The sequence below is a fragment of the Ostrinia nubilalis genome, chromosome 16 (genome assembly GCF_963855985.1).
Source record: "Ostrinia nubilalis chromosome 16, ilOstNubi1.1, whole genome shotgun sequence".
In the NCBI taxonomy this organism is placed as follows: domain Eukaryota; kingdom Metazoa; phylum Arthropoda; class Insecta; order Lepidoptera; family Crambidae; genus Ostrinia; species Ostrinia nubilalis.
This window is the reverse complement of record NC_087103.1, coordinates 2,329,127-2,344,244: the sequence shown is the minus strand read 5'-3', so window position 1 is coordinate 2,344,244 and position 15,118 is coordinate 2,329,127. Positions and strand designations below refer to the sequence as shown.

At 35.9% G+C, this 15,118-nt stretch overlaps 1 protein-coding gene across 1 annotated transcript in view; it reads left to right on the top strand.

The window, feature by feature from the left end:
- The window catches only part of LOC135079242 (uncharacterized), a 179,112-nt gene extending 164,372 nt beyond the window's left edge, over nt 1-14,740 (top strand). The window contains exons 6-7 of the mRNA XM_063973836.1: nt 6,008-6,144; nt 14,484-14,740. Of these exons, the coding sequence (XP_063829906.1) occupies nt 6,008-6,144; nt 14,484-14,683 (337 nt within the window). The 3' untranslated portion in view covers nt 14,684-14,740. The remainder of the gene's footprint in view (nt 1-6,007; nt 6,145-14,483) is intronic.
- Nucleotides 14,741-15,118: the final 378 nt, after the last annotated feature.

The window sequence follows — 15,118 nt, the reverse complement described above, 5'->3', positions numbered from 1 at the left end:
GATATAGGTATATTCTCTTTGGGTATATTTTTTATTTTATGACACGGAACCCAAAAAGAAATTAATTCGCAAGTGTCAATTTATTCACTCCTGCCCGGTAGAACGACCTGGAACAAGTTTATTAAGTCCGAGGGAAGACGTTTTACTACGCAATACAGTTGATATACAATTCTGTTTTCATCCATAAACTAGTAATGTCAAAGTGCGCTCATTGTTTATTCAGGGTGGACGGCTGTGATTTTAAAGGAACAGGGTTACGGAGGGTAGTTATTTTTATGAATAACTTATGTAAGAGAAGGAGGTTTTTGAAAATAATTACTGGAGTTTTTTTTTGGAAATTGTTGTTGTTCTGTTATCAAAAGTTGTTCATTATGATGATAGTAGAAGTTTATGATGTACTTTAGCTTAGAGATTAGGATTCGTCAATGTACTTCTTCAAAGGTGTTGGGCGACAACGACCGAGTGAATTTGAAAAAAAGTCAAGAAGATGATATTTTTTGTCCCCAAAATGTTACTGTCGCATTGTACGGATTTTACCTAATGTATTCTAGCAAATAAATTATTGAATTTGAATTTAATTTCATGTTCATCTGCAAACTAAGACTTCAAAAGCTTATTTTTATACACATTTAATGTCATCTAAAGTTCTTCAGTAATGCTGTCTTACGGCTACTACAAAAAACTTGTTTACAGTAGTAAGACATGGTGTGACAGCTCTAGTTTTTAAATAGAAAAATAATAAAGAAAACTTTTTTTTAACCAATATAGTACCACTTTGTAACGCCACAGCGCAAATTTGAATTAACTCAACACTCAACTTGAACGCTAGCGTCATTGAGTTAGCGCAAGACAAACCAAGTGTTGTATAGTAACTGTTTGACTAGACAGTGGCCGGTGGCGTTTCCCACGACTGTAAGGTACGATGTCCCAAGAAATCAATACTCCTGTATTGTTTGAAATCTATTAATAATTTAGCTAGCTTTCGTTAAATACAGGAGCGGTGGTGATTAAAATGGTTCATCTGTTACATTAATAGTCGAAATCAAGAGGCATTGAATCTTTATGGAGCATTTTAATAATAAAAACGTTAATTTGGACATGCTGTCCTAAAGATTACAATGTTAGTGATTGCTGTCAACCTCGAGTAGATGTGCTGCAGGGTTCACAAAGGTGTAGTCAACAAACTATCTTTAATGCCATTTAATGAGACGCATTAAAAGCTATTATCATAATTTCACACGCTTAAACTTTAGCCCGCAGAGAATCAGTGTCCAACCACGCTCTTAGGATAATTATACTAGGCGGGTATCCTCTTTGATACAAACACCTTTTGCTTGTATCATTATTGTGTGCCTCATATTATCATTATTATGTTTATTTGTGTCATTTTTTTAGCATAAAAAGGCAGTTATTTGACCGCAATCGCACCTGGTGTTAAGTGAGATGCAGTCTAGGATGGTACATATCTGCCCTGTAAGTGCATTCACTCTCGCCTTGAAAAGGCCCGGATTATAGTGTTCAGGAAAGACAGAAGCAGGCAGCGAATTCCAGTCCCTGGTGGAATAAATAAAGACTTATTATTACGTGACTAGCTTTCCAGCCGCGGCTTCGCCCGCGTGAAATTTTGTCTGTCACAGAAAAACTTTATCGCGTGCATCCCTGTTTCAAAAACTGGGATATAAAAACTATCCTATGTCCTTTCCCGGGACTTAAAATATCTCTATGCTAAATTTCATCAAAATCGATTCAGTGGTTTAGGCGTGAAAGCAAGACAGACAGACAGAGTTACTTTCGCATTTATAATATTAGTATATATTGGAAGTTATTTTAGGTAACCACATACGGGCACGGGGTTTGAACAATGAACAGTTAGTCTAGTTACGTCTGTCTTTGCTGTAATGCATGTCTGACATCAGCAACACCTAGGGTTAATGTCAGTAGTGAACCCCATCAATTAAGCGGAACGATCCATTTGCATACAGAACAGCAGGATTACATAGCAATAAGTCACAAATATACATATACTCGTATAGCTAATCCTGTAATGCTGACGTATAACCAGCGTGTTCGTCATAATGAAATAAAAATTACCTAGATTAGTGGAAATTCTAAAAATGGAATGAAAAATCCCAATACACTCGTATTTTAGTACTATTATTTACATGATACCTAGCATTTACATGATGACTGACAGGTTTGTAAAAAGTAAGATTTAGAACTAATTTCGAAGTTGAGGAGAGTACTGCATTTAACTGCTAAGCGTAGATATGTAGTAAGTTTCTTTAAGAAACTGTGAAACTGCATTATTTTAAATCTAAAAATTCGTTTGTCTTTAACATAGGCACTGTAAATTTATTTATTTAAAACTTTAATGCCATAAGGCGAACTTAATGCACAAAGGCATTCTCGACCATAGTTAACCTTTGAGTTGAGCAGAAAATAGATATTAGGAGTAGGTAACTTTAATAATAGAACAAATTAAATGTGACTCAGGAAATGGGAATCTGTTAACTTTTTGTCGGTAAAAGAGCTTACACTCACATGCTTACACAAAAAAGCCTCCTCATAATATTATTTTAGACATAGATAAGCTTTTGAAACTTCTTCAACTTTCCTCAAAAGTTAGCTTAAAACCTAAAAGTTCTTTCGGACTAGACGCTCCACGTCACGTACAGTCAGCGTCAAAAATAGTCAAGCATGTAAAGGTTTCAAAACTCTAGTCATGTGTACTAAGTACTAAAAATAAGTTCTTACCTTAGACCCAAGCCACAGCTGCGATTGTGCGGTACTTATTCGAAGGGACGGGACGAGGGATAGTGTGAAATTACTTTTCCATTTGCTTTTTGTGGTCAGTTTTGTTAGAATATACAGGGTGACTTCAATGAGTATCCAAATTTTTCTAATAAGATCTATAGAACAAAAAAGCATAAAAAAAAAAAAAAAAAAAAGAACAATTTAACAATACAACTTTATCGTAATTGTTTTTAATCGTGTATTTTTCCCGAAAAATAAAATTGAAATCGGGTGGGCATATCTTATTTTTTAAAGGTTAAGGCTTATTTTCGCGCACCATTATGTCTATTAAGCTTTGCAGTTAAGTACGTATTTTTCTATGAACAAATCAATTATCAAACCGCGCGCTGCGGATAAAAATAATAAAATATGAAAATATATTTTTTTTTTACGTAAATCGATTAAGGTACTGATTCTGAGTATTCTGATAACAAAATTACCCTATATTTTGATGAAACTTTTTGCCTGAAAAATATGATTCTGTGCAAGCAGGTACTCGTTTAGCTGAATTGAGCTTTGTCATACTTTTAGCTAGGGCAGAGCGACTCGTTAGCGGACCAAAACTAAGTAAATTATGATTGGCATGAATGAACGATGGTTGATAATGTCATCTAAAACTGTGGGGAGATTTAGAACGCTATTACTGAAAGAAGGAATGACAGTAATATTGATGGCTGCTATAAAGTCTGCCATAAAGATCATGATCTCTGCCAGTTGTAACAACCCACTCAATAGAATAAAAACTAGACATGAGCTCCAACTACATCCCACACGTCTCAGCCTACGCTTTTTTTTAATGCTGGACGAGGCAGGTATTTGACCGCAATCGCACCTGGTGTTAAGTGAGATGCAGTCTAGGATGGTACATATCTGCTCTGTAAGTGCCTATTCACTCTCGCCTTGAAAACGCCCGGATTATAGTGTTCAGGAAATACAGCAGCAGGCAGCAAATTCCAGTCCCTAGCTGTTCGCATTATAAACGAGTCGTCGAAACGCTTAGTGCGAGCTGGTGGAATATCGACAATGTGGGGATGGTACGCCAACCTGCATCAGTGTAAATATTTCAGCAGATGCAGCATATCTTACATTAGTTTTTGAGAACACTACTACTTATGACTACGAATAGAGTCGTAAAAAAATGAGAACATGATTATACTCTTTATGATATCGACTGTACATCCTTATGGTTCGGTAGGCGCTTAAAATATTTAACACAAAACCGCCAGGAAAGTTAAGAGGCAAACACTTTGACGGGGGTATGTCTAGAATAAACTGCGCATGTAATAAATATGGGCTTAAAAGAAAGACAGAAAGCTGGAAGGGGCTTTATGCGCTGTGTTTAAGAAAACCAGTTTTAAAATAAGGCAGTAGCTGATGTTTTAACCCTTAATTCGACGACGTGCGATATACTTCCCATTGAACGAAAATAAATCTCCATAAAAAAATTGACCGTACATCCTGAACTTAATGTGTTTATTTGCTCCCTGAACTATCTAACTATGCTGCCAAAAATCAGCAAGGCACCAATATCGATGGGACGCGAGCAATCCCCAATAATATGACGGGGAGGAAGGGCTCGCTGAGCGGGCTCTCGATAAATTGCATTTTATTCCATAATTTTACGCCTTATATTCTTGTAATATTATTGAAAACTATAGATATCATACCTGTGAAGTTACTTACAATGTATTTATTGTCTTACAGAGTTTTGTTTTCGTTTTACGACACCTATAACTTGCATGTCCAGTATACTTCCCGTCGTCGAATTACTAGTAAAGTAACTGCTAAATACTATGTCCAGTATTCTTCCCGTTGCCAAATTATTAGAAAATTAACTTTTTTGGGTTTTCATAATAATATTTTAGGGATCCACACAAAAAATATTTTCTGCCTCACTATGTATCGTTTTTCAGAGTTTCAAGTATAAAAGACAAGCCTTAGTAGCATTGGTGCCGCCTAAAACCACTCCTTTTCATATAGATACTGGTTCTGATGAGAAAATGGTCCTTCTCACCCTGCTCTTCTATCAGTTCTTGCATAGAGCGCATGAATATAGACAGCTATATCTTTAACTCTATCTTACTCGAGGGAATAACGCCAAAGGCATGGAACAGAAGCGTGGTGGAACCCTTATTCAAGAAAGGGGATAACACCTTACTGAAGAATTATCTAATGAGAAGATCCGTAAAAGAACTAAAATCGCAGATAAATTATTATGGATTAGCATGCTGAAGTGGCAATGGGCAGAGCACACATCACGCAGAACTAATGGCTGATGGCCACAGCGAGGTTCTAGTATGGAGACAACGTGCCGACAAGCGCTGCGTGGGAGGTCCACCTACAAGGTGGACAGATGACCCCATAAAGGTAGCAGGAAAACGCAGTTTACAGGATGAGTATCAGATTGGCCGGTTATTAGCCAACTTGCCAACCTGATAATCATTGGGGGAGGACAATGTTCATTAGTGGACGTCATAAGGCTGAAATTATGATGATGATAATTAATATTTTATTACGGAACCACTTGTTTCTTTTTTCTGTCTCTTCGACAATGGGAAGTATACTGGACATGGTTAGAGAGCGTCACTTTCTTACGAACTTGGCAATGTCCAGTATAATGGACATAGGTTTTTCAGGAAATTGAAATAGTTAGATTTTTTTGGGTATTTTTTCTGGGGTCCCATACAAGCTAAGAAACGAAATCAGTAACTGTTTTATAAATTTAACTAAAAAATATTTCCGTCGAATGAAGGGTTAACGTTAACTTTTTCAAACAGAAAATGTGTGCTTGAGCGTTAATTTCAAAAGGGATGGCGATTCATCTAAACATTGTGTTCATCTAAATATACATAATAGTTGTTGTAATAAGCGCTATTATGCTTGCAACTGTATATCGTAGTACTGTACCGACATTATAAGAAAGACGACATACAGTTCGTTTGTTTCAGCCGAAAGACGTTCACTGCTGGACAACGGCCTCCCCCAAGGTTTTCCACAAAGACCGGTCCTGCTCCACCCGAACAGCACCTCCCGCGACCTCCAGATCGTTGGTCGACATACGAGTACAGTAGGATTTAAAACCAGCCCCAGAATCCTCTTCTGGAACGAACAAGTATTTATTTAACTACGTGCACAGTGGTCGTAGTTTTTACCTCTTGTAACATAGACATCTTATAGCAATTTCAGTTCCTAATTCCACCTTCTCTTTCCCCAGCGTGAAGACAGAGCAAGTGCCAGGAGGAGCGGACAGCCTGCTGAGGCTGGCGCGAGTGAACAGCACAGACGCCGGCAACTACACCTGTGCTGTGCGCGGTGCGAAATCCCACACAGTTTCTGTGCATGTGCTCAATGGTAAGCACATCCCTAACTCTTATATAATAGCTCAGTGACGGCAATCATCAAAGTAAAGCGTATAATGCGCTCGTTATTAGATTGAGCCCATCCTCACCATATTTAGTAGCATTTATCACAAGCAACTTCGTGCTTGACACTTTGTATGTCTCTGTAAGTTAATTATTTTGACAATAAGGGCTATTAAGTTTAAAGTACGGCCAACTAGCAGCGATACAAAAGGACGATAGGTACGGCTGTCGAGTTGACAATATATTCTGTCTCTTCCCATCTTGTGTATTTGTCGTAATGTCTCGTTTTTCCGCCAAGATATGTCAAAGTCAGACGGGTTCACCCATGACATTGGGTTTGTTTACATTTGGTATCGCTTCTCGTTGGCCGTACTTTAGGTAAATGCCCCTTGCCTACAATTCGCGCAAAAACAATATTTACAAAAAAAAATAGTTACCTACTTATCCTATTTTCTCAGTATTGAGCATAATACTTACTTATCTTAACAATTGAATCGTATAACCTCTGAAATAAAACATCACAATCAGTAGTAAAAACGTAGCAACTTGAAATATCCGAAAAATATTCTTAAAACTGACAGGCAAACAATTTACAGGGTGAAAAAGTTTCCAAATTTTAATACTAAAGGTCACGCTTGTAGGTCGAAGGTCAGAAAGTCTTTATAGAGAGTTCCAGCGTGAAATCGCCCACGACTTGCCGCATCTAAAGGTACCCTTCTAATCCCAGGTGAATACGCTGGTGGCAGATATTCACTTAATACAAATTTAAACGGACGTTTGGTGTAGTGGTTCGAATACCGGACTAATATGCCAGGGGTCACGGATTCGATTCCCACACAGAACATCTTATTTTTATTAGTCTGGGTGTTTCTACGTTTAAGTTTACTGTGGTTTAGTAGACATGTTGCTTAGTTTTGGACTAGATGATGCAGCGTAAAATGTCATAGTTTAAAAATGACAGGTCCAAGAAATATACTTGCCAATAAATATACTTACTAGCCGGCTACCAACAAAATGTATACAGCTCTATAGAGAGTTACTCACCTGGTGTCCGTTTGGTTGCGCAAAGCTCTATACATTTAGTTGGTAGCGGCGACTGGTTGCGCCGCCATGGTGTCCCGGTGAAATATGTATAGCCCTTATTGTACAATGTACATAATATGGATAGTGGCATATCAAATGTTTCACTTTTGCACGTTATCTAATCCAAATATGTGTGATTTTGCAGCTGAAAAATAAAATCTGATTTTCTGGAGATTGCCCAACAATCTTACAAATAACACATCCTGATTCTATTTATATTAATTTCCCGAAATGGTACTAAGCAAACGCGATTCAACTCCATATCTATCTTCACACTTTATCTGTCTCTTTTCATTGCGGTCAGGGATGCTTAGTTAATGAAAGAGACAGAAAAAGTCGAAGATACGAAAATAGAGTTAAGAATAGGCCCCCAGAAATAAGGAATAATGACAGCAAACAATTACTTGGGTCGACTTCCCACGCCTATAAATCTGACTGGAAAAAGAAAGAAGGTCAGATTTTTGTGTGGCCCCGGTAAATTGTGGAACCCTTTCAAAATTAAATCTGATGAAACCAATAAAGCTTAAAGTATTTACTGGAATTTTGATAGGAATCATTAGGACCTTATAAAAAAATCGATAAATTGAGTACTGGACGGAACGGGGTAATAGATTTCTCATAATAATGCATAGGTACTACATATAAGTAACTATCAGGCTAAAAGTTGTAATACCACAGAATAACAATAAGTACTACGGACAGAAGTTTTACTTCGCGAAGGTATTTAAAAAAATGTATGCTCAATGTCATTAACAATATGGTGTAATTTTGTTGACAAACGTCAGTGATCGTCACTGCGCCGAAGCTATAGGGCTGACGTGAGGTGCCAAACTGCGGAAAATGGCGGAGGAAATACATGATTTAGCATGAATTATCATGAATAATATTAACTACTTATGTACCTCTCAGGCAGGAGAAGGCAACTTAAAAAAGTACATTCTGTGTTTTTATTATTATTTAGGCAGTTAAATACTGCACAGTATTTAGTACACCATTTTCTTTATTTTCTTCCATCATACACAAGAATACGCGTGCGTGAGTCAATGTTCGCTCGTATGTGAGGCCTTGTCGAATAGTAAGTATCCTGTAGGTGGGCCATCGTGCGTGATTTGTTTTCGATGTAAACTCGCGGAGATGGACAGGCCTGGTAATACACACATTTGCATGTCCATATCATTGAGTTATAATGTTACTACGTACTAGAGAAGACATGTCAACGAGATTGTTTCTGGCACGCAAATAGGTCCGTGGACCGAATTTCAATTAGTATGTGCTCAGCGGTTGCTGTGACAACACGCTTGGGTGCAGTTTTGTTTTTTTTTAATTATACCATCCTATACACGAAAATACTGTTCAAATAACTCCAGAAACATATTAAATAAAAATCAAGGAATGACTTTTTACCATTATGTTGTACATTTATGCACTTTAAAACACTAATTTAATTTTAATTTGTCAATTACAAGGCGGCACCGCGGCGGCAGCCATTTTACGAAAATTTCAAAGATTAAAAATCGCAGACTTGACACTGACTCATAAATTACTATACGAAAGGAAGGTTAAATAAAGCATTAAGCTAAATAAGCTTGGGTTACGAGTGGGCTCACACAATAGTGCGGCATCATGGATCAAACTTGTTCGAATCTCACTGCTGTTGTTCGTATGCGACTGGTTAGTTAGTAAATCATCCTAATTATTGACACCTAGCTCACGAGATAGGCTAAAATTATAATAATTATACAGTGTGTCTGGTCACCAGTGTCCGACCCGTTAGGGCGCAGTAATATGATCAATTTTATCGACAAATCTACTGATAAAACATTTTATCCCTACTATTTAAAAATTACAGCTATTTTAATTTTTTTATTTCTGAGTCCGGATGGATTCTTTTATATAGCAAAATCTACCGATGTACACGACCTATAAATATAAAAGTGAATTCGTTCGACAGCTGAAAAAGTAAGCAATACGTTGTCATCAAAAAGTTTACCAAAAGCTCCCATTTAAATTTCTTAGGAACACTTGAACGTTAAAAAAAATGATGCTTCTTTTTAAATTTCAATACTCAATACGTTTATTGCTTCCATAACAAAAAAAATTAGAAAGTGAACTTACCTTTTTTCTATTTTTAGATGCACTAAGTCATTACCTAAAAACTGAAATAATACCTTGGCTTTAAATCAACCTAATCTAAGTGCTAGCTACACAGGAGATGCAGCGGTGGAAAGGAGAGGTGGGAATAGTCCCGTAACTTCTACCTCACTTTGTATAGAATTGAGGTACAGCTATTATACGAGTACTCAACCGCTGAGGAGCAGTGTTGCCAGAAGGTTACTTTTGTAACCTTTTAGGTTACTTTTGAACTGCTGTGGTTACTTTTAGGTTACACTAATGAAAAGGTTACTTTTAGGTGATTTTTCAGAAATTGTAGAATTAACTTTACAGGTTATTCAGTAAAAATATTAATAGTGACAATTTAAAAATTATGTCATAAAGTGCATTTAAACTTGAATTTGATTTATTATTTGTTAAAAAAAATGAGTTTTAGCGAATGTTTTTCGATAATAAAACGCAAATCCATGAAACGTTTTTATACGACTGGTCACTTTTCGAATTTAGATGATCAATTGTATTCATTTTCCATCCATGAACAACCTTACACAATCATCGCTCCGCACCCCCCCCCCCCCCGTATGAAGGTTACTTTTTATTCAAAAAGGTTACTTTTTTTTACATTTCTGGTAATTTCTGACTAGACCCGACTGGCAACACTGCTGAGGAGCTCAATAGTTAACAATAGTGACAATAAAATAACTGAACGTCAGAAAGGTTCCGGAGTGGAGGCGTGGGTCATCCCTAGCTTTGTCCCTACCGTGACGAGTGGGAATTAGTCTAAAATCTCAAGATGGACTGACTAAAGATAGCAGGAAGACGCTGTGTGCAGGCCACTATCAACTGGGTGACGTGAAAATCATTGGAGGAGGCCTTTGTTCAGAAGTGGACGTCCAGTAGCTAAAATGATGATGACGATGTTTCCTTACAGTATCCAATTCAATAGGCAGAAACTAAACGTAAACGAAGTGTCGCCTCTGTAATGGTATCATTATCTATAACTCATGATATTTCGTGCGCTGTTGGATGACAGTTTTAAACTAGAGATGGGTCATTTTTTTATCGAATTAGAAAATACCAGTTAACGATTCTCAAGGCGATTGTCGATTACATTAGATTTTAATCGGGAAGAAAAATTATTAAAGGCTTAAGCATCAGTATGAAGCCCATACGTACTTGTAGCACAAGTAACACGATTAGCCACAATCCCCTCAGTTGTGAATTCGGAATCGCCAGTTGTAATTTTAAATTCGCATCACAGAGTGAAGTAACTAACACCAAAAAACGGCAGAGCGAAGTGATTTCGTTTCAACTGCCACGTTTTGTCACTTGTCTAGGAGGGCTAATATTAGTCTAAGGGAGGGGAGCTTAGATTACATTACAGGAAACGCACAATATAATAAAAGAAAATAATGTAAGTAGCTGAACATTTTTGCTATTGAGCACCATGAAAATTATAAATAACACAATTTAGTCGATTTGTTTATTGTCAAAATCGATTCAAAATGTCTATGATGAGGCGACCGCAGGAACGTCACTATTCGCGCAATCCTAGCAATGAAGTACGACATTTTCTGGTGCAGATTTTATCGCCATAAATTATGAAACTTGATAGTCATGGATTTGACTGACAGCTGTCCGTCAAATTCCCGCCCCGCACCCCGCACTGCACATATTTTGTTCGCGATGTCTGTTCTATACGTAGTAATATTACTTCAATGGTCCATATCAAGAATGTATTTGTTTGGGTGTTTATGTAATTATGTGTGTGTATACCTATTTCCAAAAAAATAAAGGTACAAACTTAAATATCTGAGATATTAAGTAGTTACCACAAAAAAATCACAGCTGAAAATATCCAAATATCTCGCTTGAGTACGCGACAACACCTTTTATCTCTATGCTTCCAAGAATTCATTTATTCAGTGATTTTGTAACTTTCTGAATCCATGAAAATAATAAAAGTAAAATTTTTACCCACAATTTTATTAAAACGTAAACCAATATTAAAGGTATTTGGATTAACATATTATCGGTATAATAACTTAAACAGCTTTAGTACAAGATTTCAATTAACAACTCATTAACAGAGTTTCAACTTTGAACTCTAACGTAATGGATTACTTTCGTTAAATATTGAAGCAATTTCGGTTATTTTAGTTCTTAATCCGTAATCGAGGATGATCTGAAATCCAGAAGTTCTGGAACTTTGTGTCTGGACTTGATTATTCTTAGTTCTTAGTTTAATTCTTAGTTCTTAGTTATCTGGTAATGAATAACGCTGGTTGTGATTAATAACAACATCGCTTGATTGGACGTCGAAAACAAGATAATTAGTTAAATTTGTAATTTTACGAAACAACAAAACAACTTTAGTAGACAGGGTGTAAGGTAGTGACTGGCAAAATATTAAACGGTTAAGAATAAAGAATGAAGTAGGTACCGTTGGGAAAGGAGGCAAACGAGCAGACGGACACCCGGTATATAAACATATATTCTATGCTATTATATTTTTTCGATTGGAATCACTTCGCTGTGCTTTTTACGTAACAAATGTTTTGTAGTAATAAAAGTTATTTTATAAGATTTTAAACTTTCGCGTTTTATTTGAACGAAAATAGTAATACACGGGTCTTAACGTGACGTTTTATAATGAGTTACATTATGTACTCACGACTTGACATCTGCTTGTGACCACGGCTGCAGCATAGCAGCCGAAACGCCACGTTTTGACCCGTGTCTTACTATTTTAAAAGTTATTTTGTAATAAAAATTTATACTCTATAATGAGCTATTGACTGTACCTACGTTTATCGAAACGTTAAAAAAGAAATTAATAAAAAAAGTTTGCTTTTCATTTCCGAAAAAAGACATGATAAGTTCAGTAAGTGATCAGAGTTCACTTGCAAAGTTTTCCCTGCCTGTCCCTAACACCTGGTGCAGAGTAAAATTATTATATATTTTTAATGTTCTCTTCTCCGTTCTTTCCATTAATTTAATTAATATAGCACACTTTTTTTGTTGCAAACTTTATGCGCCGTGGTCCGTGCGACTGTCACGTAAAAATGGTTATAATAATTGAACTATACAGTTCAATTATTATAACCATTTATACAAAACTGTACAGCATATTTTCTCCCATGGGTATTTTACCCATGAATTTGCCTTTTCGTATGAAGAGTATATCCTCCTGAGACCCCCGGTGTCACTCATGACACTTGAGTATATTTTTTTTTTACAGCGCCATTTAATGGTATTTATGAAAATTAATAAAAGTGTGTGAAACGTTGGAATATGTCACATATCCAAAAAATTACTATGCCTCTCACGAAAGGGGTTTTGATTTTGCAAACATTTACTGAAATTTTGAATTCGCGCGACCTCCGACATGACACATTCCAAGAAAAGAAAATATTATTTAAAACAAGTTTTTTGGTATTCTTTTGTATTTTCTGTGTGCTACGATAATATATCTCTCAGATTGTGCGATAAAACTATTAAAATGTTTCTATTGTATTAAGTATTTTCGTCAATTAATTCGAGTGTCACTGGTGACACTTTGGGCACTTGTGACTTGAAATATTGTCCTTTTTAGGATTGTCTGATGGTAACGTCAAGTCAATGTTATGCAACTTTGATGAGACAGATGATGAATAAATTGATGCTCCATCCTCAGATTAGACCCTGGATATCATCCAAGACCAGAGTACTTGTCAATACCAATCAAATGAGTCAAAACTCGACAGAGTTACATGGTTTAGTCACAGAGTTTCTATGGCTACCTTCCGTCTCCATCATCAGATCAGCTCCATGACCTCATTATATTGAAGTTTCATCTGAGTTACATGTCTATGCAAAATTTCAGCTCAATCGGTTGGCAGGAAGTAGCTCTAATTCAGCTTCTAAGATTTTACTCAAACATACATTCACACATTTATTGCAAGTTAAATTAAAGTTTGTAATAACAAGTTCAATAAAAGCTGTTAAAAAGTAAATCTTATGATTCTAAACAATTGCAGATCAATTTGAAACTAAAAACTCCTATTTTACCATACCTGAAGTAATTAAAATATTAATTAATTCAAGCCCGTTTTAATGTCTTTGAAACCCGTAGTGTCACTGGTGACACCCCCCATTTTGGCGTATGTAGGGGGGCTAGATTTTTTTTCGCATTTTTTGTTAGTTGTACGTACATATGAAACTTAGCCTGCCTTCCAAAATTCAAGACAATCCGACAATTTTTAGGGGTCTGGGTCTCAGGAGGATATAGAGCTATTATATTTTTTTATCAATTTGTGAAGTCTGTTATTTTGTTTATCAGCAAACGTTTCGCCATTCAATTGAAATGGAAGTATTTTTCCTAAAATAATTTTCACAATTGCTTCCACCCACTACGTTATTGTTGAACCTACATTTAGAAATGGCGCTCCATTCTGGTCTTTTATCAGTTAACGGACAATAAACTTTTCGCTATCTAACTTGCTTTCGTCCAATTGAATATCTAAAAAGAATTCATCGTAATTCTTTCTAGAAGGAAACGCTAAAGTCACAAATATCATTATCACGAAGAATGCTTGCCAACTTTTTTAACTACTGCCTTAAGATACTTTTTGGAACAGTGCCTAAAATTATGTATAAGTTTTCATTTCTTCTTGAATTCCTATTTAGGTTTGTCTTGTATTCTTGGAGTTCTATTATTTTTCAAAAACAATAGGAGAAATAAAAAGATCGAACAACTTCAAATTGATATGTGTTCTTAAAAAGCTTTAAACACAAGAAATGAACCTAACAACTAAACATTAATGAGATAGAACCCACTTACACACACAGAGAGACCACAAACAGACAGTTTTAATCAGGACATCATAATAATAAATCATGATGAAAACAAAACAGCGGGATTTCATGCTAAACATTGTTAACCGCTGTGAATCAAAATTATAGTAATTAATTTTAAACAAGTATTATTTTAAAAGCACACTATTTTAAATCCTGAGAACTAAATATAGTTTTGTCGAATTTTGTGATGTTTTATTTCCACGTTAAAGCTACGAAATTAAAAACAAAACGGAGCACGTAATCCCATTTAAAAATTTCAATTCGTTCATCACTAACAAGCGCTTTTTGTTCCAGAGAGCCTCGCGGAACTCCACGCCGGCGGAAATCAGATTCCGTCGTCGCCAATAACGATAGTAACGTTATTATTGTTAATCGTTATAACGGAAAAACCGTTATTCCCCACTGTGATGTTGCTAGCAGCACTATTTTGTTTCGAAGTAACGGTACTGGCCAAAGGCCCGCGCGATCACTTCATTGTGTTGTTACCCACGTGATATAAAAGTTTAGATTGTGTAAATAAGTTCGATGTAATGATGATAAAATAAACTATTAATAATAATTAGTTACTGTGAAATAAAATTTCATTATATATTATTAGTTTTTTTTCTTGTTGCTACTGGCTGAAAACAACAATAGTTTACAAGCGAGTTTCGGATAAAGAATAATGTAAGTACTTGGTAAGTATTTTTCTGACATCTACTTTGTTACAATAAAAAAAAGCAGAGTTATTAGTTCGTTGACCTAGACGCGATGTTTTTGTAGGTTTAGGACAGTCGACTTGTTTTACAGAAGGACAATGACCTAGTAAAGATGAATTATGAAGATTAATATTTCAAGGATTTTCCAGTTTTTAACTAGAAAGGATAAAAAAAAGAGAGAAAAGAAAAAGAAGGAATTGTTTGTAATTAACCTGAGTAGGTATAAGATCT